Here is a 23,951-nt window from a genome sequence, read left to right as displayed (position 1 = left end):
CGGTCTAGATGTCCTAAACCCCCAACCCTAAACTCCACCCGGTCCCTGAGGGCTGGAGCTGGGGAGACAGGACCCCCCCACGGCATAATGAAAACCAAGTCACAGTCCTGTACTTGTACATGGAGCGCCCCCAGCTTGCAGAGCTCTGCTGTCACATCCACTATCTCATCTGAGCCTCAGCTGGGAGAGGAAGAGTTAGGAGTACCTCCTCCTCATCCCCATTTTGCAGACAGGGAGCATGTTAGGCCCAGAGAGACAGAGTGACTTGCTCAGGGTCAAAGAGCAGGACTTGGAGGTAAGAGCTTCTCTGGGCCCAACTCCAAGGGCATCACTACTTGGAGTCGGCCCTGGGGTTGAGAGGGGGCTTGGGAGAGTGGAAGATAGACTGAGAGACAGGCAGAGTGAGGACAGACAGAGTTGAGGACAGATTGAGAGAGTGGTTGGCTGGGAGAGGTAGCCGCAGGGTTCCCGGCAGGGAAGAGGGGGAAGCAACAGGTCCCCTCCTCTTCTGGGGCTCCGCGGGCGGCGGGGCAGGGCTCATGCAGAGGACAAGTGGGGCAGGAGCTGGCACTTACTTCGATGGTGCTGTCCAGCGATCCCACGCTGTTACGCCGCCCCCGCTTCCCTGCACCCACAAGCAAGGAGCCCAGCGTCAGAGCAGCAACCCCCCCTCCCCACCCTGCTGGGCTCCAGAGCTGGGCACCAGGTCTGGGCCCCTCCCGGGGACAGACACCCCTATTCCCTTTCCCCTGCTGAAGAGGGGGAGGTGGGGAGGAGGAGAGGTGGAGGAGGAGGAGCGAGAGGAGGAAAAGATGGAGGAGGAGGAGAGGTGGTGCTGGACAGACAGAAGAGGAAAGAGAGGAGAGGTGGAGCGGCGAGAGAGCGGGGCTAAGACCGTGGCCCCATTCGCGCTCCCTGGCCCAAACCCTGGGCTCCGCCTGTTCTGACCCGGCTCCCAGGCCCCCTGTGGCGCGGCACCCAGGGCTCTGGATGAAGGCAGGGTGCGTGCACGTGTGGCGGGTGCAAGGAAGGCTGGCAGTCAGTGATAGGAGGCGAAGAGGACACCCGGTCCCACGGCTCCCCAGCCTGGGCAGGGTCCCCGGGAGACTTGCCTGCATCAGAGAGGTCTCGCAGGGAACTGCTGAGCGCTCCCCGTTTGAGCCCATCGCCTGCCCCATACGTGTCCTCCAGGCTGCTTCGGGCCAGCGTGCCGTTCACCGAGTCCTTGGCCCCTCCGGGCTGTGAGGCGTTAGGCCGCATCATACCTTTCTGCTTCTCCAGCTCCGCTGGGTGGCAGGTGGGGAGACAGGGAGCGAAGGTCAGGGACAGGAGCGAGAGGCCACCTGACTGACCCCAGCCCTCCGTGGGCCTTCCCCCTCCTCACCTGCTCTGTCCTCAGGCCTCCTGCTTCACCCCCTGGACAGCCAAACCTCAGCTACATCTCCTAAGCACTGTGGCGCCCAGCCCGTCTCGTGCCATCTCCTCTGGCTCAGTCTCCCCTTGTCCCTCTCAGTGTCTGCTGCTCCGGCTCCTCTCCCCCTCCCTGCCTGGTCTCCCAGACCACCCCTACCTTTCAAAACTGAGCTTTACATTGGCTGCTTTGTTCCCAGCAGGGGCAGGAAGGCCCTTCGAGCCTATGGTGAAGGGCACTCACTCCAGAGCCCTCTCCATTCTCAGATACCTTGTTCCAGAGCAGAGGGCTCCTGGAAGGACAGGAGCAGGAAACCAAAGGGAATCAAATCATCTATCATGTGCCAGCAGTATGCTGGGTGCTATGCGTACTCGATCTCTCTCAATCCTTACACCAGTTCAGAGGTAAGTATTAGTAGCCAGTTTTCAGAGGAAGAAACTGAGGATCCAAGAAGTCACAGAGATTGCCCAGGGTCATACAGCTGGAAGTAGGGGAGGCGACATTCTGGAAGCAGGTCTGCCTGAGTACAGAGCCCATACTCTCAGCCTTACACTCCTGCCTCCTTGCGGAGGTCACGGAGACTTCTGCCTATCACCCTCCCCTCAGCCTGGCATGCTCACCCTCTCTCTGAATGCCCCAGGGTCTCAAGGATCTGGTGAGCTGAATGAGTGACCCCGCCTTGCTGAGGAGCACAGCAGACCCTGGGACTGTGAAGGCCTCACCGAGGAGCTGTCCGCCGCCTCTGTCTCTGTCTCTGTCTTTCTCTGCCTGCCTCTTTCTCCTTAACACCATGTTACTTAACTGTGACTGCTTAGCCTGGAGAAGAGAAAACTTAGAGGGCATTGGGAGGAATGAGATGTAATCACTATTTTTCATCATGTATGATCAAAATGACTTGATATGGCCCCTGGAGGCTGGGGGAATGGGTCACCAGGACTCAGCTCGGGAACTAGAATGTGGGGAGAGGAAAGGAGAGGCTGGGATGGGGGCTAACATTTGTCGGACACCTAGGATGTTCAACACTCATGTCCTACGAACATGTAGGACACACATTCCACCTTATCTCATTGAATCTCCACAACTCTGCGAAGGAGATTTCACCACCCCAATTTCATGTATGAAGAAATTGGGGCTCAGAGAGTCAGGCACCTTGCCCCAGTTTACCCAGATAATAAGTAGCACACCTGGCATCTGAACCTAGAGTCCTACCTCCAATACCCTGATTCTTTTCCCTGCTGCCTTTCAATAGAAGGAAGAGTTGGCTCATAATTAGGGCTTGGAGTAATAATCTGAGGCTGAGAGGTTAATGAGCCCCTTGTCACTGAAGCTATTCAAGCAGAGGCTGAAGTGTTCCTGGAATGAGGGTAGGAAGGTTGGACAAGCTAACCCTCAACTCTGAGCTTCTCAGAGGACAGGATTCTTAGTGTTTGCAAGGCACTGTATCAGGAGACGGGGAAGGAGACGTGGCTGGGCTACTCACACTCCACGCGGTATTTCTCCATCTCCTGCACCTCAGCGATGGATTCTCGCAGGTCGGATGTGAAGCGCAGCCGGTCCTGGAGGCTGGGGGCATTGAAGATGATGAGGACTTTGCGCTCCCCGCCAGGTACTGCAGACAGCAACTTGATCCCAAACTGGTAATCTGTGGGGAGAGGGGAGGTCAGGCACCTCTGTCAGGACTGAAGCAAGGTGGCTCATATGTGAAATAATTTTTTTCTAATGTCCAACTCTGACCCAGCCTCTTCTCTGCATGAGCATCAGCAGCAGCCCCCCTTTGCTCCAAAGCCCCCAAACTCCTGGTAATCATGGCCCTGGGTTGTAAAGGCAGACTGAACTCTGGCTGCTCTCTAGAACCCCTTTTCTCATGCCTCTACCTCTACTCACATTGCTTCTGCTGCCCAGAAGGCCACCCATCAAAGCTCCTCTGGTTTAGTCCTTCAATGCATACCATGATCGCCATGCCTCTGGCCCACCAAAAAACATACATGCTGCAGTTCTCTGCCAGACCATGAGCTCCCCAGGGCACAAGTCATACTCCACCCTGGCCTGTCTTACATCCTGGGACCAAGTAGGTGCTTTGGAGACCTTAGCCCAGTTGTAAAGGAGTCCAAAAACTGGAGGTTGGTGTGGAAAAAGGATGAGCATGAGGGCCACGGCAAAGACTCTTGGGATGCTGGGATCCAAGAACGGACTCACATGAATTCTGGAAGAGCTGCATGTGCATTTCCACGAGGGGAAAGGACTGACGGAAGCTGTACGTCACCAAGATCTTCTTCTTCTGGAAAATTTTGGTGACCTTCGGCAGGGGTGGGGAAAAAGACAAGAGGCAGGGTTTGGGGTGGGGAATTTCCACATGGCACCTATTGCTTGCAGCTGCCCTCCCCTCTACCCCACTGCCACTAACAGACATATACACACAAACACACATACCCACAAGCTGGGGCAAACTGAAGCTTGTGGAGCAGAACAGGAAAGACGGGAGAAAAATGCAAGTTCCTGATGTAATGATGATGCACAACAGGCACTTTCGATTTTTACAGGAACTAACTGAATGCTGCTCCCTCCAGGAAGCCTGTTCTAACACCTCACATAGATTTCCCGCCACTTTCTGAGCTTCCAGAGTGCTGGTTCAGTGCCTTTCACTGCTAGGCTTTAGGAGAGTACTCTGAGTGTGTGATTGCTGGACTGGGAGCGCCAAGAGGAGTCTGGTTTTCATGTATCTTGCCCACCTGGACCAGACCCGGGGCACATTAGCAATCTTCAATAAAGCAATGTATAGAGCTAACAAGTCTTCTTCTCAACAACCCAAGGTCTTTGTCAAGTACTTGGGCACTCTGGACTGAGCTAATATAAGTTGTAAACACCTCAGACCACCTGCAAATGGTGTTTAAAAGCACATGATTTGATTTCGGGATGGTTACAGTGCACAGTTATGCGAAGCATCTTTTTAGCCCTTCAGACTGTGAGCTTCCCGAGAACGAGGACCGAGTCTCCCTCATCTCTGGGAACCCAGTGCCTAGCATGGGGCTGGGCACCCACAGGTTTCAGCACGTGATGGATGGTGAAACATTTACTCAATACCTGCGTGGGCCAGGCCCTCCTCTGGGTTAGGCTAGTCCACATCTAACCTCTTATTTCATCCCCATGACAACCCTGAGATAGGGATTAGCTCTACTTCATAGAGGAGGAAATAATGGCTCAGAGAGGGCACTGGAGGAGCTTCATCTAAAGCAGCAATTCTCAACTAGAGGTGACTTTGCCTTTCAGAGGACATTTATCAATGTCTGGAGACATTGTTAGTTGAGGAGTACCACTGCTACCTAGTAGGTAGAGACCAGGGATGCCGTTAAACATGCTGCAATGCACAGGACAGCTCTCACAACAAAGTAGCCCACATCTGCCCCAAATGTCAATAGTGCCGAGGTTGGGAGACCTGCTCTAAAGGACAGAAGACCAAGGGAGGACAGGTCACTGTCCTCAAACCCCTGAGGAGCTGTCTCAGAGCAGAGGGAGAACACTTGTTCTCTGTGATCCCAAGGGTTGAGTGAAGATTATTGAAGGAAACCCACTGGGAGACAGATTCTAGCAGTCAGTGCTGTCTGAATGGGAAACTGGCTGCCTTGGAGGAAGGCAGCCTTCTGTGCCTGCACTCATGCAAACAGAGGGCCATGCAGGAAGCTGGCTCCTGCGTGGGGTAAGAGGTTGGACAGGAGACCCTGAACTTCCCTTCCCACCTGCAGAGTCCTAGTTCTAAAAGACACACGTCTACACTGGTGATGAGCTCGGTTTTAAGAATCACTTCAAGCCGCCCGACCACCGGAAGGTTTCAGACTGACCCCAGGGTCACAGGTTCACTTCCTCCAGCCAACTCACTGGGCTATTGAGGTGGGCAGGGACTTTTTCTACCACTTCCCAGATTGTAAGCCTGTCATCTGCCCTGGTCCTCACATTTTCTGCCCCCGTGTGGCTGCCACTACCTCCAAATGGATCCTCCAAATGGTGAAGTAAAGGAGGGGCTGAGGCACTCACATCACATGGCAGAGCTCCTTACCTGCCAAGCCTCCACCCACCAATGTTAATATGGTTCACACCAGACCCGGGGTCCAAGCTCACCACCTTCCCTCCTTCTCCCCTCAGTGCTCATACCACAAGGAGATCGTTGAAGAGGAAGACCTCTCGCTGATGCAACCCTAGCCTCTGTGGGCGGTTTGGATCTGGCACCTCATAGAGCTGGCAGCAGCACACCAGTCGACGGTGAGGAAGAGACAGGACCTAGATAGGCATGAAGAAATAGGTGTCCGCAAGGCCAGCCCACCAGCTTCAGGCATCTTAACATTAACTGCAAGAGGAAGTTCACCTCTGGTACATATCACTGTCACTCTGACACACGAGTCTAAGCAACTAAGCCTCGGCTTATCTTTGTCCCGGCAGCTCCCTGTGTCTGGAATGCCTTTCTTGCCCAGCTCCCTATGGCCACATTCCACCCCTCCTCCAAACCCCAGTTCTAGGGTTCTCTTTTCCAAGAAGCCATTCCTGATCTCCCTGGGCTGAAATGACCTCTCCCTCCCGTGTACTCCCCTAAATTAACCTAACTATAAGGTGAAGGTATTGTGTCTTTGTCTGACACCTCCCCACCCGGTCTGGGAGTGCTTCCAAGGACAGAGATCACATCTTATTCATATCTGTGTCCCCAGTGCCAATCGAAATGCTGGGCTCAGTGGAAAGGCACCTGTAGATGTTTGTTGACTACAAGACTAGAGTGTGTTCTTGGCTTTGGTCATCAGCTAATTATTATCTTGGCTGCTCACTCGGGATGGACAGGCAAAACCAGAGGTGTGAAGGATGCTAATGTTTATACAGCACCCATGATGTGCCTTGCCATGTGCCAGATGCATTCCCATAGAGCATCTCACTCAACCTGCCCCACCACCCCTGAGGAATGCATCACCACCCACTCCATTAGGCAGTTGAGGGGAGCCTGAGGCTCAGAAAGGGGCATGGACTCACCTCCCAAACCCTGTCCCTTCTGCAGTCTCCCAAGGCGCTTACCGGTTTCTTGCCCACAATCATGCGCTCCACGGCCTGCACCTGGGACACGTGGTCGTCATTGGTCCGCAGCTCACGCCCCTGGATGCGCTGGTAAATACCCACCAGGAGGTCTCGGGGGATGTCTTCACCGTTGTCAACCCCTGGGTGGAGGGAATACACAGGAATATATAGTATACGTGTGGGGAGTGGGTGGCAGGGATTCTCCACAACACCCCACACCCAAGCGTGGGCCATAACAATGGCCAGGACTGGAGGGAGTGGGCACCCTCGGTCCCTTGGTCAGGATCGGGCCAAGAAAGGCGCCCTTCAAGATAGTCAGTTGCTTTCTTCCCCAAGGTGGGGATTTTATCTAAACAACTCAGAGTACAGTGTGACTAAAACAATCAGACACTTTTTTTGGCCTTTCTAACTAGCAAAAATAATGTTAAATGATAATATCCAGTGTTAGTAAGAGTTCAGGGAAGCAGGCAGATATACTGACGTTAACTATTTTGGAAGGTAATTTGGCAAGCCTAAGTATTCAGTGATTCCTCTTCTAGGAACCTACTCTAAGGAATTACTCAGAAATATGGGCAAAGATATATGTATAAGTACAACTTATGGGAAAAATTTGAAACAACCTAAGTTCTAACAGCAGAATACTTAAGTAAAGTTGAGTATACCTGTTTCATAAAATAATTTACAGCTATTAAAAATTTGATGTTATCAAAAAAGCATGAGAAAATTCCTGTAGCAAGTTAAGTGAAAAGAGCAAGATAATAAATTGCATGTACAGCCTGATCTTAACTGTAGAAAAAGTTACATATGCACAGGAAAAAAAGACTAGAATACACCAAAATATCAACCATGGTTGCCTCTAGGGGGCAGAATTTTGGATGGTTAAAATTTTTAATAACTTTCTATATTTCTAAAATTTCCAGAATGAGCAGGTATTTATTTCATTTGTTTGTTTGCTTATTTATTTAATAATTGGAGGGGGAAATATATACACATATACATACATATATAAAATATGTATATGTATATATGTATACACACATACATATACACACATATACATACACACACACACACACACACAAAGAGAAAGAGAGAAAGAGAGAGAGCTAGAGAGAGAGCGAGGGGGGAAGGGAGAATGGATGAAATGAATGAAGGAACGAACGAACGACTAATGGCAAGATTCTGGGAGACAGCTCCAGATGGCCTCTGATCTAATTCCCTCCTCTCAAGTCTACCATCCTTCTGATTGTCTGCTGAGCGAAACCCACTCACTCTTCTCTCTAAACCTTCCGCTAAAGAAAATGTTTTCTCCTTTGGAAATGCCACACCTCCTCCTTGGACACCAGGTGCTAAAGGAACAGCCTTCATCACACCGCCTTTTTACCTCAGCTGCCAGAGAGCTTAGAGCCCAACTGTGCAAACCGCGACAGTCAGCAAATTTGTCTTGTCTGTTTGTTTTTCCTCAATTATACTTCCCTCTTTCATTTCTGTCTAAATAATCCTAACATCTGTGCCATTTTTAGTAGGCTGCTCTTTGGTGAGAGGCAGGGCTTGACATCGATACAATAAACTGAGAAAAAAGGTCAAGGTGACACCTTTCATCTGGCACTCAAGGCTGCTGGATACTGCTTCCAACTGACCTTACCAACTGGATTGTCCACCCCCTCTTGATTGTTCTCCAAACAACTTAACGTTTTCCTACCTCTGTGCCTTTGTTATTCTTACTGCTAGGTAAGCCTCCTCTACCACTGTTCCATCACATTATCTGTGCCTTCAAGAACCACCTGAAAATGAAAATACTGCTTCCTCCAGGAAGCATGTTGGAGGTAGGCTCTCTCTCCCCTGAGCTCTGACTGTACTTTTGGCCTGACATCACAGTTCACTTCCTGTCTTGTGCTGGGTATCTCTCCCACAAACCGGGAGCCCTCTTAGGGCAGGGACTGTGGCAGATGCCCCTCCCCAGTCCTTAGCGCCCACCACAGGGACTGGGACACATGAGGCACCCAGTGTCAACTGCCTGGCTGGTTGGTGGAGTGAATAAATGAATGCATAAGTGGAGGAAAGGGTACCTAAAATAAACGAGTCTTCATGGGCATAAATAAACAAGGGAGGGAAAGAGGGAGTGATGAGTAAACAGACATGTGAGTGAATCAGTGTAAGTTCCGTAAGAGCCAGGGCTTGTGCCTCCTGTTCAGGACCTCCTAATCAGTCAGTATTCCGTGTGGGAACGAATGGATGGACAAATGACTATTTGAGTGAATTAACAAGTAAATGCTGTGGGCACATCCAGCCTTGGCAGAAATTCAGGTTAATTTCCAGGGAGGAGATGTGATCTCCCTCTTCCTTCCCCACCCCTGCCACCCAGCCCACTTTCCCTTCCCAGGTAAAAGATAGGGAAAGCTGATGGGGAGGTCTGGGGTCACCTCTCAGGTTCTTGATGAAGTCATCTAGTTTCATCTTGCGTTCAGCCTTGACGCTGGGACTGTACATGTCGGTATTGAGGAGGATGATGGCAAAAGCAAGGATGAAAATGGTGTCTGGATTCCGGAACTGGCGCACAAGAGCTGGGTTACACACACAGTACCGCTGGCTGCAGGACAGGAGGGGTCAGGGCCAGGGTCAGGCACCAGTAACCTCCACCTACCCACTATCCTCCCATCTGGCACCACCAACTCCTTCCTCCAAGACATACTCCCAAACCCTTTGGGTCTCTCGTCTTTCTTCAGAGTTTCCTCAAGACTAGCATGTAAAAATCACAACCGCTACCTTTCATGGAGTTTTGCCAGGGGATTTATGTACATTATCTCATGTAATCCTATCACAGTCCTGCAAGGTAGCTAGTAGCAGCCCCATTTTACAGATGAAGTGACTGAGGTCCAAAGAGGTAAGGTAACTTGCCCAAGGCAACAGAGCTGATAAATGGTGAAACCAGGATGAAAATGCAGATCTTTCTGACTACAAAGCAAATCCTTCTCCCATGTTGGGAAACAAGCTCTCAGTAACTCTTCTGTTTCTCCTCTAAATACCTCAAAGTGGTGGAGCCAGGGTTTATAGCCAGGTCTGATGCCTGATCCCCGAAGCATTCACAGAGGAAGATAATAGTTAAGGGCATGGGTCATGGAGTCAGACACACGAGTTCAAATACTGGTTCCACTGCTTATTCACCACATGACTCTGGGCTTGTTACTTACCTTCTCTAAACTTCCTATTTCTCATCTGCAAAATGGGAATAATAAGAGAAGCACCTACCTCACCAGGTTGTTGTGAGTATTCACTGAAATAATCATGTAAAGTGTCCAGCTCAGTACCCAATATCTGGCGAGCACAGTATCAGCTCAGTGAATATAAGCTGTTGTTGCTGATGCTGTTGTCACTTGTTGGATGCCCTTGTCCCAGATGCTGAGCTGGATACTTTAGGCACATTACCTCTGATCCTCACAACTGCCTTGCAAGATAGGATTTATAACTTCCATTTTCTGGTTAAGAAAGTATAATGCTCAGAGAGGTGATTTGTAGACACATCCTACACTGCCCCCCAAAGTAGGGAAGGGCAGCTTCAGGAGTGGGAAGTGGGCACACCTGAAGGCTTCGATGAGTCGTTCCACTTTCTGGGCCTCACCCTGAACCCGGATATGGGATTGGAACTTCCGGAGTGCATCATCCAAATCCATGGAGGAGAAATCCATCTCATCCACCACACAGCTGAGGAGCAGAGAAGGGTGTGTGAACTCTCAATTTCCCTGCAGAAAACCTCTGACCCACCCTGACCTGCTCCAATGAACCAACACCCCCACTGACAGACTTCCAAAATCTGGACCTGTGGCCTAAGCAAGTACTTATGAGGATAGAACGTCTGAAATGGAATCCATCCCAAAAAGTCCAGGCCAGACACATGGTTACTAATGGTCTGTTCCGTCAACCCACTCATATCAGGGATGGGAAAACTGAGGCTCAAAGCAGGCCAAAGGACAAGCATGCCTTGCCTGGGGCCACCCAGAAGACTTTAGGACTAGTTCCAAGAGAGATCAGATCTCTTTGCGGCAGAGAGGTATGGGAGCAGGAAGGTCTATTCATCCTGTTTTGCAAAGTTTATCTCCCTCCTGCCCTCCTTTTCCAGGAACCCCTGGCCCAGTCTGCCCCAGCCTGGGGTCCTCACTCCAACACATCTCTGTTGAACTGCTTCTGCCGGTTCCCTAGGAATTCCCCTATCATCTGTCGGCTCAGGCCTTTCCGTTCCAGGATGAAGTGAGCCACTCCCACCGGCGTGTCTGACAGGAAGCCCCGCTCGATCAGATACTGGATACCCTTCTCTGGCTTCCTGCAGAAAGAGGGGAGGTAGATGAGATGACTGTCCTCCTGGAACTCTGCCCCCGTCCCATCTCTTGAACTAATTTTGGGCCCAACCGTGTCCTCAGAGAACTAAGGAAATCGAATATATAACTTGGTCCACTCCCTTCATGGTACAGGTGAGAAAACTGAGGACCAAGGAGAAGAAGACAGTTTCCCATTTCACAGTGCTTCAAAATTCCAAGGTATCCTCAACCCAACTTCCTCCTGCACTGGAGCCACACTACAATTGAAAGAAAATTAAGATCTAATGAGAGCCTGCTGTGTGCCAGGACCTTTGATATTCCTCACAGGCACTGAGGAGCCCTGGGAGAAAGCCTGAGTTCCAGGCTAAGTCCTTCTCCCTGAGTCACAGACCCTCACAGTAGGAGAGAAGTGAAAAGATTACTTTGTCCTCATCCCACATCCCACTCAGACAGGTATCACCCAGCCTCTGGGAGTGTTTCTATAGACAAGCTGCTCCCCATTTTCCACTAGGCCATATCTGGGTCTGAGCTATCCCATATTCAGAACCCCAGAGCCTTAGGGTCCTACGAGGCTAGAATTTGGAAGACTTTGGTGCCACAGGAGTCTCAGATCCATCACTTACTACGCATGACTTGGGACAATTCCCTTTACTTCTCCAAGCCTCAGTTCCTTCTCTATAAAATAGGGACACGACTGCCAACCTTCCTGAGTTAGCCTGAGAACTAAATGTAGAAGGCCGTGTCTCATAGGCTATGAAGATGTTAAGCATTTGTTTTCTAATTATTTTCTAATCAAACGTCACACTCCCATTCCATTGCTAAGCACCTGGCACAAGACCAGGTACCTAGAAAGAGCTCGGTCCTGGTCACTGACTAGTCCAACACAGCACCCTGCCCCCAACACCTCAAATATCCACACCCTGCTAGTTAATAGATAGAAACACTGAAGCCCAAGGAAGGGACACACCTTGCCCAGGGCTACCCAGTGAGTCTGGCCCAAGTCTCCCGTTTCTGAGAACAGGGTTCTTTATACACCACATCGCTTCCCTACCAAAAATGGAAGGTGGGCGACCCAAAGTTCAGAATCCATCCTATAGACAGAGAACTAGGGCCCAGAGAGGGAAGCATCTCACCCAAGATGACACAGCCAGTCAGAAGCAGAACTAGGACCAGAACTGCCTCTCACGGGGGTGGGGGCAGCTTTCTACTATTGTCACCCTATTGCCAATTCTTTTCCCTGAACAGCTGAAGAGAAACACCATCCACAAAATGAGAGGATAGTGGCAGCAGGATCACTGCCTCCAGGGGTCAAAGTGTCCGCAGCAGGGTAGGAAGGGGTGAGGGAGTGGGAACGGGAGCACGTACTTATTGAAGAGGTTGAGGCCGATTCGGTAGTGCCGCCTCTGCACCACGTCATTGTTGAAGGCTGGCGAGTCCCAGCTGTGCCTGGTCTCCCGCTGGTAAGTCTGCTTGCACAGGCCGGTGGCTGGAGGCTCCCTCAGGCTGTCCCGCGAAGAGGAGCCAGAGCTGCAGTTGATGGTCTCGTTGGAATTGCTGGAGCTCTCAAGGCTCTCATTATCTCCACCATCAGAGTTCTCGCCTGCTGCCTCGCACTTCCCCAACCTCCGACCCCCAGCCACACCACTGGGCCCAGTGCCACTGTTGGGGGCTGGTGGCAGGGGCCCTGGCGGGGCTGGGGCTGGGCCCTCCGGGGCTGGGTAGTGGCGGTGTGGGATCGGGGCCCTGCCTGGTGGCCCCTTGTGCTTCAGGGTCCCATGGGGGCTGCAGCCATCAGCCTCATACACGAGCTGACGGTGGACAGAGCCGCGATCTGAGCGGTCACTCAGGTCCACGGAGCTGTCACTAGGAGGCTCAATAGTAAGCAGGGGAAGGTGGGCAGCTCGCAGCCGGAAATCCCGGCATTCCAAGCACCCAGGACCCCTGCGAGCGCCTTCCTCACGGCTACCATCTTCCCGGGTCCCTGGTGGCACTGGTGGAGGAACTGGTGGGAGAGGGGCGGGTGCCCAGAACTCAGGCCGGCCCTGGGGTGGGGGCTCTGTGCTGGGCAGTCGCTCAGGGGATGGCGGGGGAACTGGGTCATCCAAGTAGAGGGGAAGGTCACTGAAGGATGTGGCCGAGCTGTCCTCTTGCTGTTCCTTTGACTCTCGCTTCTCCAGCTGGGCTGACCCTGGCTCCTCAGACATGGGCCCCGATGGGTGGCAGTTCAAGGCCTCGTCAATGGATTCAGCCAGAGACTTTACCTGTATGGGAGAAAAGGGGAGGAGGGAAAGGGAGGAAAGATGAAGGATGGTGGGATGGTGGAAGGGTGGGAATGAGGGAGGGAGGGAAAGAAAAAGGGGGGAATCTTCCTGGTGGGGCAGCCAAAAAAAGGGCTTCCCCTCCCCGACCTCCACAGATTCTCTGCAGCATATAAAATAACTCCCAGGGAGCCACTGTGAGCTCACAGGAGCTGGAACTAATGCCCACAAGTTCCCTTCTCAGATATCCCATTACCTCCTTCATGTCCATGTAGACCCAAGCCAAATGCCACCTCCTCCCTGATCCAAGCCACATTCCTGCCTCTGCCTTCCCTTAGGGTAAACCAAAATCCCAGCTGCCTCTGGGCTCCCAGAGCCCTCTGTCTGGTTCTCTCTTAGGAAATCCATAATATTTAGCCTCGAGAATCTGGACCATGGCTGGTAACTCTGCCTATGGTTTTCAGCCTCCAAACTGGCCCCTAATGATCCCTGCCTCCTGGTATTCACACCCTCGTGTACCATAGTATCCCAGGGTTGGTCTATGGGACTGACAGCATCCGGCAGCAGTGATGGGATGTCACTTCTGAGGTTATGAAAGACTGCAGCTTCCATCCTGAGCACTCTCGCTCACTTGTGCTCCCTCTCTTAGACCCCTCACTCTGGGGAAAGCCACACCGTGAGCAGTCCTATAGAGAGGCCCACGTGGTAAGGCCCTGAATCCTCCTGCCAACAGCCAAGAAAGTGAGCTTGGAAGCAGACCCATCAGCCCCAGTCAAGTCTTCAGAGACTACAGTCCTGCCCTACAGCTTGATCACAGCTTCATGAGAGACCCTGAACCAGAACAACCAGTCAAGCCACTCTGAGATTCCTGGCCCTCAAAAACTATTTGTTGTTTAAGCTACGTCTTTACATTCAGTTTTAAGCTGCTAAATTTTGGGGTCATTTGTTATGCAGCAATAGATAATGAATACACTTCCCCATCAGACTTGAATAGCACTGAGAGTTGGGCCCAGGCCGGATTGTGAGCCCAATGCTCCATTACCCCCTTGAGGGATGGGTCCAGGCCAGGTTTCTCTCTTTTTAGCTCAGCTCGACACACATTGCTTGACACAGAAGAGATGTTCAATTAATTGTGTTGTATGAATGAATAAATGACTGATTTAGATCTTCCCTTTAATACTTCTTTCCTTCCCTCTACCCGCCCCTGCCCCCCCGCCCCCGGCCCCAACACACCTCCAGGGAAGCATGCCCAGGTTTATGGCAGGGCCAGATCACAGAGGTTAGAGCAGAATAATTTCTTCTCTTATAAACTTTCTTTTATTCAGTCATTCAACAATTTCTGCCAAATACCTCTTTGGTTTTAGGAAGGAAACTAACATGTACTTAGCAGCTACCATGTACTACGTGCTTTCAGATATACTACCTAGCTGAACTGAACCTTCCAAACAGCTCTAAAAAGAAGGTCTTATCTCCATTTTATTGATCATGTTTCAGTGGGGTTAAACAGTTTGCCCAAGGTCACATAGCTCGGGAATAGCAAAACTGGGATTTGCAGCTGATCAGCTATGCTGACACACCACAAGCCTAGAGTGATCTCCTACCACTATTGCTGCCGGTTACATTCCCACCCTTTCCTGCTTTTGCTGATGCAATGCCTATGCAAGCAACACCCTCCCGACCATCTCTAACTTGCTAACTCTTAACTGTCTGCTAAGGCCCAGGTCCAGTGCTGTTTCCTCAAAGAAGCCTGCCTGGTCCTCCCAGAAGAAAGTTTCCTCTCCCTCCTCTGGGTTCCCATGTGATCCCTTCTCATGGCTCTGAGCACATTCTTTCAGGAGACAGTCCTGTGCACATGTGTCTGCTATTTCCTACTGGCTTGGGGAGATCCTTGAGAAAAAGAACCCTGGCCGGTTCATCTGTCTCCCACATGGCGCCCAGCACAGAGCCTGGTCCATGGTCGTATGGTATAAGGGAAACCTTTGGAACCAGTCAGAGCTGAGTTCCAATCCAGTTTGGAAGTCACTTCACCTCTCAGGGCCACAGAGCCTCAGTCTCCTCCCCTGTAAAACCAAGATAACAACACCGGTCTGGAAGGTCATTTTGAGGCATATACAGCACCTGGTACAGAGTAGGAGCTCATCACCTGTTAGGCCTTTATCTGATAGTGGCTCACGTTCCAAAGAGTGAGAACTTTAATTTTCTTATGTGTTCTAGACACCCAGATTTTTAACTTCCTTGTTTAAACGATATAATTTTTCTCTTGCCAATCCTTTCTCATTATTCTCACAGTCCCTACGCAGATGGTAGCTATTCGTTGTTATCAAAAGCTTGTTGGGCAACTTCTTTCGGTTTGAAGTACAGGTAAAAAGGCGTAGGAGTAGCCAGAGCACAGGGATGGGGAGGAAAGGCTCTTTTCAGGGATGCTGACCTGTTTGGAGAAGGAGTCCTCAAGCTCTGTGATGTCATTAGAAAACTCTCCAGATGTGGTGACGGAGCTTCCCCCACCATCGATGCCCCCTCCACAGGAGCCTCCATATGGGAGCCCCCGTTCAAGCCGGTGGCTCCGGGCACCAGCCATGGCACCCTCGTCCAGCGAGGCAGGCTTGCCCTCGAAGTACGCGGGGTTCTGTGCCTTCTCATATTCCTCAAAGGAGAACTGCATCCGCATGTTGGAAAGGATGATGCGGCGGGACATGCGGCTCTCTGAAGCTGAGCTGCGGAGCCGCTCAAAGTTCTTGTTCATGCGGTACTGACGGAAGGCCGTCTGGATGGTCCTGGCAGCCCTGCGGCTCAGGAAGGAGCCCCCGTACTTCCTCTCCAGCATTTCCACCTGGCAGGGGAGGGTGGAGGGGAACAAGGTCAGAAACTCACTACAGCCTCCTCATCTCCCTGGGCCTCAACCACACCACGCCCGAGTCACAGCTAACTGCTTACAGCTGCCTGGATGCGCCAGGCTGGGCTCTCAGTGTCGTGTTCTCACTTTAATCTCAGATAGCACATGTCACACGGGACTGAACTGTGGTTTTTTTTTTTTTTTTTTTTTTTTTGCGGTACGTGGGCCTCTCACTGTTGTGGCCTCTCCCGTTGCGGAGCACAGGCTCTGGACGCGCAGGCTCAGCGGCCATGGCTCACGGGCCCAGCCGCTCCGCGGCATGTGGGATCTTCCCGGACCGGGGCACGAACTCATGTCCCCTGCATCAGCAGGCGGACTCTCAACCACTGCGCCACCAGGGAAGCCCCTCTTTTTTTATTTACAAGAAGTAGATGTTCAGTATTTTAAAATAAGAAAAGAAAAAACACAGAGAAGCCAAAAAAGGAAAGAAAGGAAGACATAAATTGAAAGCAAGAAGGAGAAAGAGAGAGGAAGAGAGGGAGGGAAGAAAGGAAGGAAAAAAGGAAAGGAGGAAGGAAGGAAGGAAAGAAAATTGAAAGAGAGAGGAAGAAAGGGGGGAGGACGGGGGAGAGGGAGGGAGGGAGGGAGGGAGGGAGCGAGGAAGGAAGGAAGGAAAATTGAAAGAGAGAAAGAAAGGGGGGAGGACAGGGGGAGAGGGAGGGAGGGAGGGGAGGGAGCAAGGAAGGAAGGGAGGAAGGAAGGAAGGGAGGAAGTTTGGTTCACCTAAAGTCCCAACACCTGGCATAACCACAATTACATTTTGGGATATGTCCTTCCAGTTTTTTTCTTTTGTACATAGTATTTTGTGTCCCCTTTGTAGCTAAACAATACCTTGTGTGACACATGTGATATTTTGTAACACACTGTTCTGAACTTGTCAATTTATGTGTGTGCTTCTCCCCTTACACTGAGATTTTTGAGGACTAGGTCCAGGTGTTTCATCTTTACATCTCCAGTGCCCAGCATGGAGCTCCCTCAATGTTTGCTGAGTGAATACAAGACTCAGTGGATGGATGGTGAATGGGTCAGTGAGGCCCTAGTAGGGTGAAGGGTTCTGGAGCCAGTCTTCTCCTGTTCTAGTCTCACTATCCCTCCCTGGACACCACCTTTGAGTGCCATATTCCAATCCCTCCCTTGGTCCTCTCACACCCCCACCCCCACCCCCACTCCCGGCCAGAGCCATCTCGTCGGCACCTTCTTGTCCTGCAGGTCCGTGGAGAGTTCATAGCTGTCCGACAGGGCCTTGGAGCGCTTTATCTCCTCTTCTTCCTGCTTCCTCAGGGCAACACTGGCTGGCTGGAGGCGAGCCCGCTGAGCCCAGGGAAGGCCCACCCCAGCAGGGGGGCCCCCCATGTGGCTGCTGGTGGGGGGCAGCTGGCTCAGCCGGTAGGGGGGTTGGCTCCCGGGACTATCAACCGCTGTGCTCAGGTCACTGCCTGGGGCATCACCCTCCACACTGTGGGGATGAGATAAGATGAGCCAGGATGTGGGAACAGGAGACAGGCCTGCTGGGCCAGACTGAGAGTGGGTGGACCAGATCCTTTCCCACAACCCCATCCTCCCCAGCGTCCTCACAGATACAAGGACCCCAATACTTAAAGGCCAGAGGGGAGTCCTACCCCCCAAGTAGTCTCCTCACTGCCCTCCCAGTCCTGTCCTCACCCCTTCAGCCCTGTCCCCTCACAGCTCCATCCTTTTAGACTCCTTTCCCTCCAGCCATGTCTTCTCACAGTCTTGTCTCCAGTCCTACTCTACTCTCACAGCCTGGTCCCCTCGTGGCCATGTCCCCTCACAGCCTTATCCTCAGACCAGTTTCATCCCACTCCTGTCCCCTCAAGTTCCTTTTTCTAATCATCTCAGCCCCTAACAGCTCCATCCCCAAACCCTTCCTCCCCTGAGGGACCAATTCCCTTGTATCTCCACCCCCCCAGACCTCTTCCCCTCACAGCTCTGTCTCCAAGAGGAGACAAGACGAGACATGCATCCCTCCCAGCCATATCCCCAGCACCATCCCCGATCAGCCCTGTCCCCAGGCCTGAGGCCCACTCCCACATCCTGCACATCTAGGCTCTCCCCTGCTCGCCCAGCCCTGCCCCCTACAGCCCTGCCTCTGCCCTCAGAGGCCTGGACTCCGGGCTTGGCCAGTTCCCAGGGTTCCCTGGCCGCCAGGACACGGGCTCAGTGACAGTGGGAGGCACCTCCCATCCAGCATCCTCACAGGTAAAGAGCTGCCCTGCGGGGCAACTTCCTTGTTCTCCTCATGGCCTCCTCTGTTCAGCTGGGGGAGGGGGACAAGGGTCTCAAGGCTGAAGGGTGGTAGGAGCTGGGCACTGGGTCTTGCCCGCCCTGGTTACCCGGAGCTGTTGTTCTGCCACACCTGCTCCCACGGTGCCATGGCAACCAGGCTGCCAGGGAACTCAGGTGGCGACAGAGCCCAGGCGCCCTGAGCTGGGCAGGCACGATGAGCAGCCGCAGAGACAGGAACACTGGAGGGGGGTTGGGAGGGGGCGACAGGCAGGGGGAGGCATGGAGGGGGTTGTGGGGAGAATAGATGTGGCTGAGGCCGGCAGGCACGGGGGTGAGGGGGCTCTTGGCTGGCGAAAGGGTTAAGGGGCCATTCCCCAGCCCCTACTTGCAGAGGCCCAGGGTGCAGAACCAGAACGAGGGCAAGCTGGGGTGGGTGGAGGGGGGCTCCATACCGTTTCAGGAGCTTGAGCTACAACGGGCCTGCCAGCCTGGCAGAGAAGAGCACTTTGGTCTGGGGGCTGGGTGCGGTGGGTTACAGCGTTGGCGCTGGCTCTGTCCTGGTGGGGGCTCCCGCCCACTGCTCACCCTCTACCCTCCCAAGTGTTGTTCTGCTACACTGTCAGGAGCAGGGCGGAAACAGACTGAGGGGCTACCCTGCCCAGATGCTCTCTCCTTCTGGTCCTCTGGGGCCTGTGAAGTCCCCCTTCAGGGGTCAGACCCAGCCCAGCGCCCCCCAGGCATCTAAGGTGCTCCTCTTCGCCCCTTCAGGACTGCAGGATCCTGCCCACCAGCCTCTCAAACCTCTCCCCTCCCAGCACATGGCTCCCAGTTTTGATCAACTGTCGTCTCCTTTGTTCACGAACCATCCATGGTTCCCACTGCCCACAAGAGATAGCCCAAGTTCCTTATTGTGGCATTTGAGGCTTCTCCAAGATACAGTAGCTAATGTTTAGTAAGGCACTGTTCTTACCACCTCACATTTAATAACTTGTTTACTCTTCAAAACAACCCTATGAGGTAGGTATTGTTATTCGTCTTCATTTTACACATAAAGAAACTGAGAGGTTAGTAATGTATCTGTGGTCACACAGCTATTAATGATAGAGCCAGGATTCAAATCCAGGCAGTCTGACTCCAGAGCTCACAGTCTTAAACATTAAGCCATACTGCAGGGTTGGCTGCCAGCCCCCCACCCCATGAACCCTTCCCTCCAGCCAGCCCAAATCCTGTTTCTCCCCAATACTCCTGTCCTTTCCACCTCCCAAACTGCTCATACAGTACTTTCTACCTGCAATGCCATCCCTATCATCTTCTGCCATCTGCAATCTGAGAACCCCCCCACACCCTAGTGCCATCAAGATTCAGGTCATATGCCACCACTAAGAAGCCCTCCCGAAGCCCACCTCTAGCCAGAAATGATTGCTGATCCTGTTCAGGGCTCCCACACACAGCACATGTCTGTCCTTCTTTTTATGGAGCAGGTTAGCTTTGGCAAAGCGTGACAGCTATTTGTGTTCCTGACTCCCAGAATCCCAGCACAGGAAGAGAATTTGGTAATCTCTCCGCTAGCACAGAGCACAAGGCCTGGAACAGAGTAGGTGCTCAATGAAAGCTTCTGTGGGGAGGAAGTCAGTGAATGAGCTCTGGCGGCTGCGGTAATATATCCTCTCACCTGAACTTTGACCTCAGCCTCCAGTCTCCTCTTCCCAATCCGTTCTCCATCCTGTGGCCAGAGAGAGCTTTCCAAAGTAGAAATCTGACCGTTTTGCTCCCCCACTAAAACCCTTCCGTGGCTTCTCATAACTCATTCAACAAACAACAACTGAGCCCCTTCTACATGCCAGGCACAGTGCTAGGTGCTGGAAATACAATTGTGAGCAAGAGGTGTAAGATTTGTTCCCTCGTGGAAGTGACATTCTAGTGGGAGAAGAAGACTATAAATATATACTATCATTTCAGGTAGAGAGAAGTGCTAGGAAGGAAAATACAGCAGGGTGATTAAAGGTGCTGTTTTAGACGCGGTGGTCAGGGAAGGGCTTTTTGAATAAATGGCATATAATCAGAGCCCTGATGGAAGTGAAGGAGTGAGCTGTGTGGTTATCTGACACAAGAGCAGTCAAGACAGAGGGTAGAGCCAGTGCAAAGGCCCTGAGATAGAACTGTGCTTGGCATGTTTGAGGAACAGCCAGGAGGCCAGTGAAGCTGGAGCAGAGTAAACGAGGGGAGAGTGATAGAAGATAAGATCAGAAAGGTAATTGGGGCAAAATTGTGAAGGGCATTGAGCCCACGAAAAAGACTTTGGCTTTTCCTCTGATTGAGATGAGCAGAGGAGGGGCGTGATCTATTTAGGTTTTACAGGAATAATCATCCATAGGATAACCTCCAGCTTCCTTACCATAGCTGAGGATGGTTCTCCTGACCGGACCTCTGCCTCATATACCTTCTGCCCCTTTACCCCAACCTGGCTACCTCCTGCTCACCCTTCAACATTTAGCTCCGGTGTTCCCTTCCATGCCTGCCTGAGCCCTTCACACAGGATTGCTTACAGGCCCCTCCTCTGTGCTGCCATAGGACCCTAGAGTCACCTCTATCCCTAGGGCAAAGGCATTAATTAGCTCATTGAAGCCTTACAATTTACTGAGGCAGGCACCATTAGCCCCATTTTATAGATGAGGACACTGAGGCAAGAGGTGATGTAAACTTGCTCAAGGTAACACAGCTATTAAGTGAGAAAGTCAGGATGCAAACCCAGGGCCTAGGCTGTCTTCTCATGACATGACATCTTGTTGCCTATCCCCACTTCTAGCCCCTTGCGGCCCCTGGCCCTCTACCCTTTGGCAGTTCTCCTCTCCCTTCTGTTTTGGTTGCAAAGGTAATAGTGGCAGGGAGGTCAGGCTGTCAACACAGCCCCCCAAAAAGGACAGAGCTGGAGGGCATCATACACACTGCTAAAGAAATGGGACCTGGGGACGTGGGATCCCTTAACTCAGAACTCCCAAACACTCAGCGCACTTACAGCGCACCTTCCCTGCGTCAGGCACTTTCTGCACATTATTTTAACTGCGTGGCAAATGCTGATCACATGGAAAAATCTCTCTTCTCTTTCTTACATCTCACAATAGACTCATATTCATTCTCTCTCTCTCTCTCTCTCTCTCTCTCACACACACACACACACACACACACACACAAACACACACACAGAGAACATGTTGTGCAATAAGAAGCTGGGCAGACCTAGGTTCAGGTCCTGACAGCCATTTATCCGCTGTGTGAGCCTGGGTGTGTCCCTTTACCTCTATGCACCTCAGTTTCTCATCCGCGTGGAGCTCAAAATGCAATTCCCTCTTTGGATTCCTGCACTTCAGAAAGGGCCTGGGAGATCTACCTCTCTGGGACTCCTCCCAGCCGGGAACAGGAGCAAAGAAAACACACACACGCGCACACGTGCACCCATGTGTGCTGTCTGCTGGGCTATTCTGTGAGGGAAACTGGGGAGCATCCTCTGCAGCGGGGGGAATAAATCACGTTACACAACTAACCACAGTATAAAGCTGAAAGTTCTCAGGGCTGGGGAACAGAGGAAGTGCTAGGAGAGCTCAGGAGAGATTCCTCCTGCTGCGGGGTGGGGCAGGGATGCTGAGTGGAATAAAAATAAACTCGCACTTACAGCGCACCTTCCCTGTGTCAGGCATTTTCTGCACATTATTTTAACTGCATGGCAAATGTGAAGGAAGAATTAGGATTCCGATTTTGCAGGTGAGGAGAAGGCTCTGAGGGGGAAAGTGATGCCAAAGGTCTCAGGACTAGCAAGTGGCAGAACAGGGATTCAAAGCCCAGAGCCTGTGCTAGTTCCCCTGCTGCCTCGAAGGCTTCATGGGGCAGTGGTGGGGTGGGGGAGCTACTGAATAGGGCCTTTCCTAGGAGGAGTTGGTAGAGAGAAGGAGTGAGGGACCTTGTGAGCCAAGGCATTACGATGGGGAGAAGCGGGGCAGAACGGGCAGTAGGGATTTGGGGTGGCCTGCCCTTGGCGGGGGCACTGACCCACTCTGGCTGCTGCTATTAATGGGAGGTATCTCTCTCTCCTTCCCTTTATTGGCACTGACCGGAGCCAGGCAGCCAGCAGGGGATGGGATCAGGATGCAGTTGCCATGGAAATGAATGGGGGCTGTTGCTATGGATACCATAAGATGAGGGCAAGAGGAAGCTAGGGATGCTGAGGACTATCCCCATGACAACTTGGGCTGAAAGCGGGGTGGGGGGGACCGGAAGTGAGAGACAAGAAAACAAGACAAGGAGGTCAGCACACCTAGATGAGGCCAGGGGCATTGGGCTCTGGAGGAAGACTGGGCAAGGAGACCAGACCCAGCGGGGGGTGGGGGCAGAGGGGCAGAGGGACTCCAGTCACCTCCCTCTCCCCCGACAGCTTTTCGACAAGCTGTTTCTGCTGTCCAATCCCAGCGCCACAAAGACTCCAAACCTGAGGCCAGCCCGGCTTGGCACAAGGACTGGCAGGGGAAGAGGAAGCCATCGGAGGGGCTGATTGGGTACCCAGCGGGCAAACATAGGCTTGGGAGCACACAGATCAGGGTTTCAATCCTGGCTCTGCTTCCTTTGCAGCCCTAAATATAGTAGTTGTCATTTACTGAGGACCTACCTTTAGCTAGGCCCAGCAACTCTGCAAGGTCTGGGTTGTTCCCCTTGAAGGGGATAACACAGATGAAACTGAGGTACAGAGAGATGAAGTAATTTGCCTAAAGTCTCAATGCTCAGCAGTGGTGGTGCCAGGAGTCGAATCATCGCTCATGCCTGTACCCACCAGCCCAGCACTGAGCAGTCCCTCTGAGGCAGAGTCCTTGCATTCTCCAGCTCCCTGTGCCTTCCCACAGTGGCACACAGAGGGCCAGATGCTGAGTAAATATTTGTGGAGTGTGTGAGTGACAAAGCGATCCAGGAGGAAGCAGGAAAGACTGAGGTTAGATGGAAGAAGTGCCTGACTTTGAGAGCAATGACTCACTGGTTTGGCTGGCCAAGCGTAGAAGATCCACAGAACTGGGATGGACTTTTCGAACCATCTAATTCCAGAGATTCAAATTAAGGCTCAAAAAGTCTAAGTGACTTGCTTGCTCAGGGTCACACAGGACGAGAACCCCAATCCCCTATCTTCCAGGCCAGCGTAACTTTTTAGCTGAATCCGTCCAGTCCCCACCCCTGCCCCCCGGCACCTTTAAGCTCCTAGATGTTGGTGGCAGCAGGCTCCTTGAACTTTCTAGGCAAGGTAAGCTGATCCACAGCACCACGCCTGTGCCCAGGCTCTTACCTTCTTCTGCCCAGGATTTCCTCCCTCTCCCCTCTACCTGCAGCCTTTGTCGGTCTGGCTGAGCTTTTCTGAATCTTGTGGCGCCCTGAGCCAGCCAGCCCTCCTGGGAAGTTGGTTCTGACTCACTCCCACCCCCCCACAGAACCTGACAGGGTCAGTTATCCCCCCTCTATGTTTTGTGCACACTCATGTCACAGGCCGTCCTTATCACCGGCTAACTTGAGATTCTCTCTTGAAGTGTCCATTCCCTACACTACTCCCGTTTCCCATGGGCAGTGGCCTGGTATAATTCACCTCTGTGGACCTCCCTATGCCCAGGCCAGGGCCCAGCAGCCACCTTGGTCCCCTAAGACCACAGGTGGCAGTCATGTGTGTCTGTGTGACCATCCTGTCTGACAACTGTCACCCTAAAAGCCACAGCACCACAGGCTCAAAAGCCACTGACACACATTCTTGTGAT

General features: G+C 52.3%; 1 protein-coding gene across 2 annotated transcripts in view; it reads right to left on the bottom strand.

The window, feature by feature from the left end:
* Nucleotides 1-23,951, bottom strand: part of IQSEC2 (IQ motif and Sec7 domain ArfGEF 2) — a 39,890-nt gene that overhangs the window by 128 nt on the left and 15,811 nt on the right. For both annotated transcript variants that reach the window (XM_089904523.1, XM_089904524.1), the window contains 11 exons: nucleotides 17,119-17,380; nucleotides 15,460-15,861; nucleotides 12,139-13,034; nucleotides 10,617-10,778; nucleotides 10,040-10,162; nucleotides 8,884-9,050; nucleotides 6,461-6,600; nucleotides 5,558-5,683; nucleotides 3,608-3,707; nucleotides 2,892-3,053; nucleotides 1,113-1,286 (listed from right to left, as the gene is read on the bottom strand). In XM_089904523.1, the coding sequence (XP_089760649.1) occupies nucleotides 1,113-1,286; nucleotides 2,892-3,053; nucleotides 3,608-3,707; nucleotides 5,558-5,683; nucleotides 6,461-6,600; nucleotides 8,884-9,050; nucleotides 10,040-10,162; nucleotides 10,617-10,778; nucleotides 12,139-13,034; nucleotides 15,460-15,861; nucleotides 17,119-17,380 (2,714 nt within the window). The remainder of the gene's footprint in view (nucleotides 1-1,112; nucleotides 1,287-2,891; nucleotides 3,054-3,607; nucleotides 3,708-5,557; nucleotides 5,684-6,460; nucleotides 6,601-8,883; nucleotides 9,051-10,039; nucleotides 10,163-10,616; nucleotides 10,779-12,138; nucleotides 13,035-15,459; nucleotides 15,862-17,118; nucleotides 17,381-23,951) is intronic.

The sequence above is a fragment of the Delphinapterus leucas genome, chromosome X (assembly GCF_059928025.1).
Source record: "Delphinapterus leucas isolate spDelLeu-1000000601 "Yukka" chromosome X, BTC_Dleu_Yukka2, whole genome shotgun sequence".
Classification (NCBI taxonomy): Eukaryota; Metazoa; Chordata; class Mammalia; order Artiodactyla; family Monodontidae; genus Delphinapterus; species Delphinapterus leucas.
This window is presented reverse-complemented; position numbering and strand designations above follow the sequence as displayed.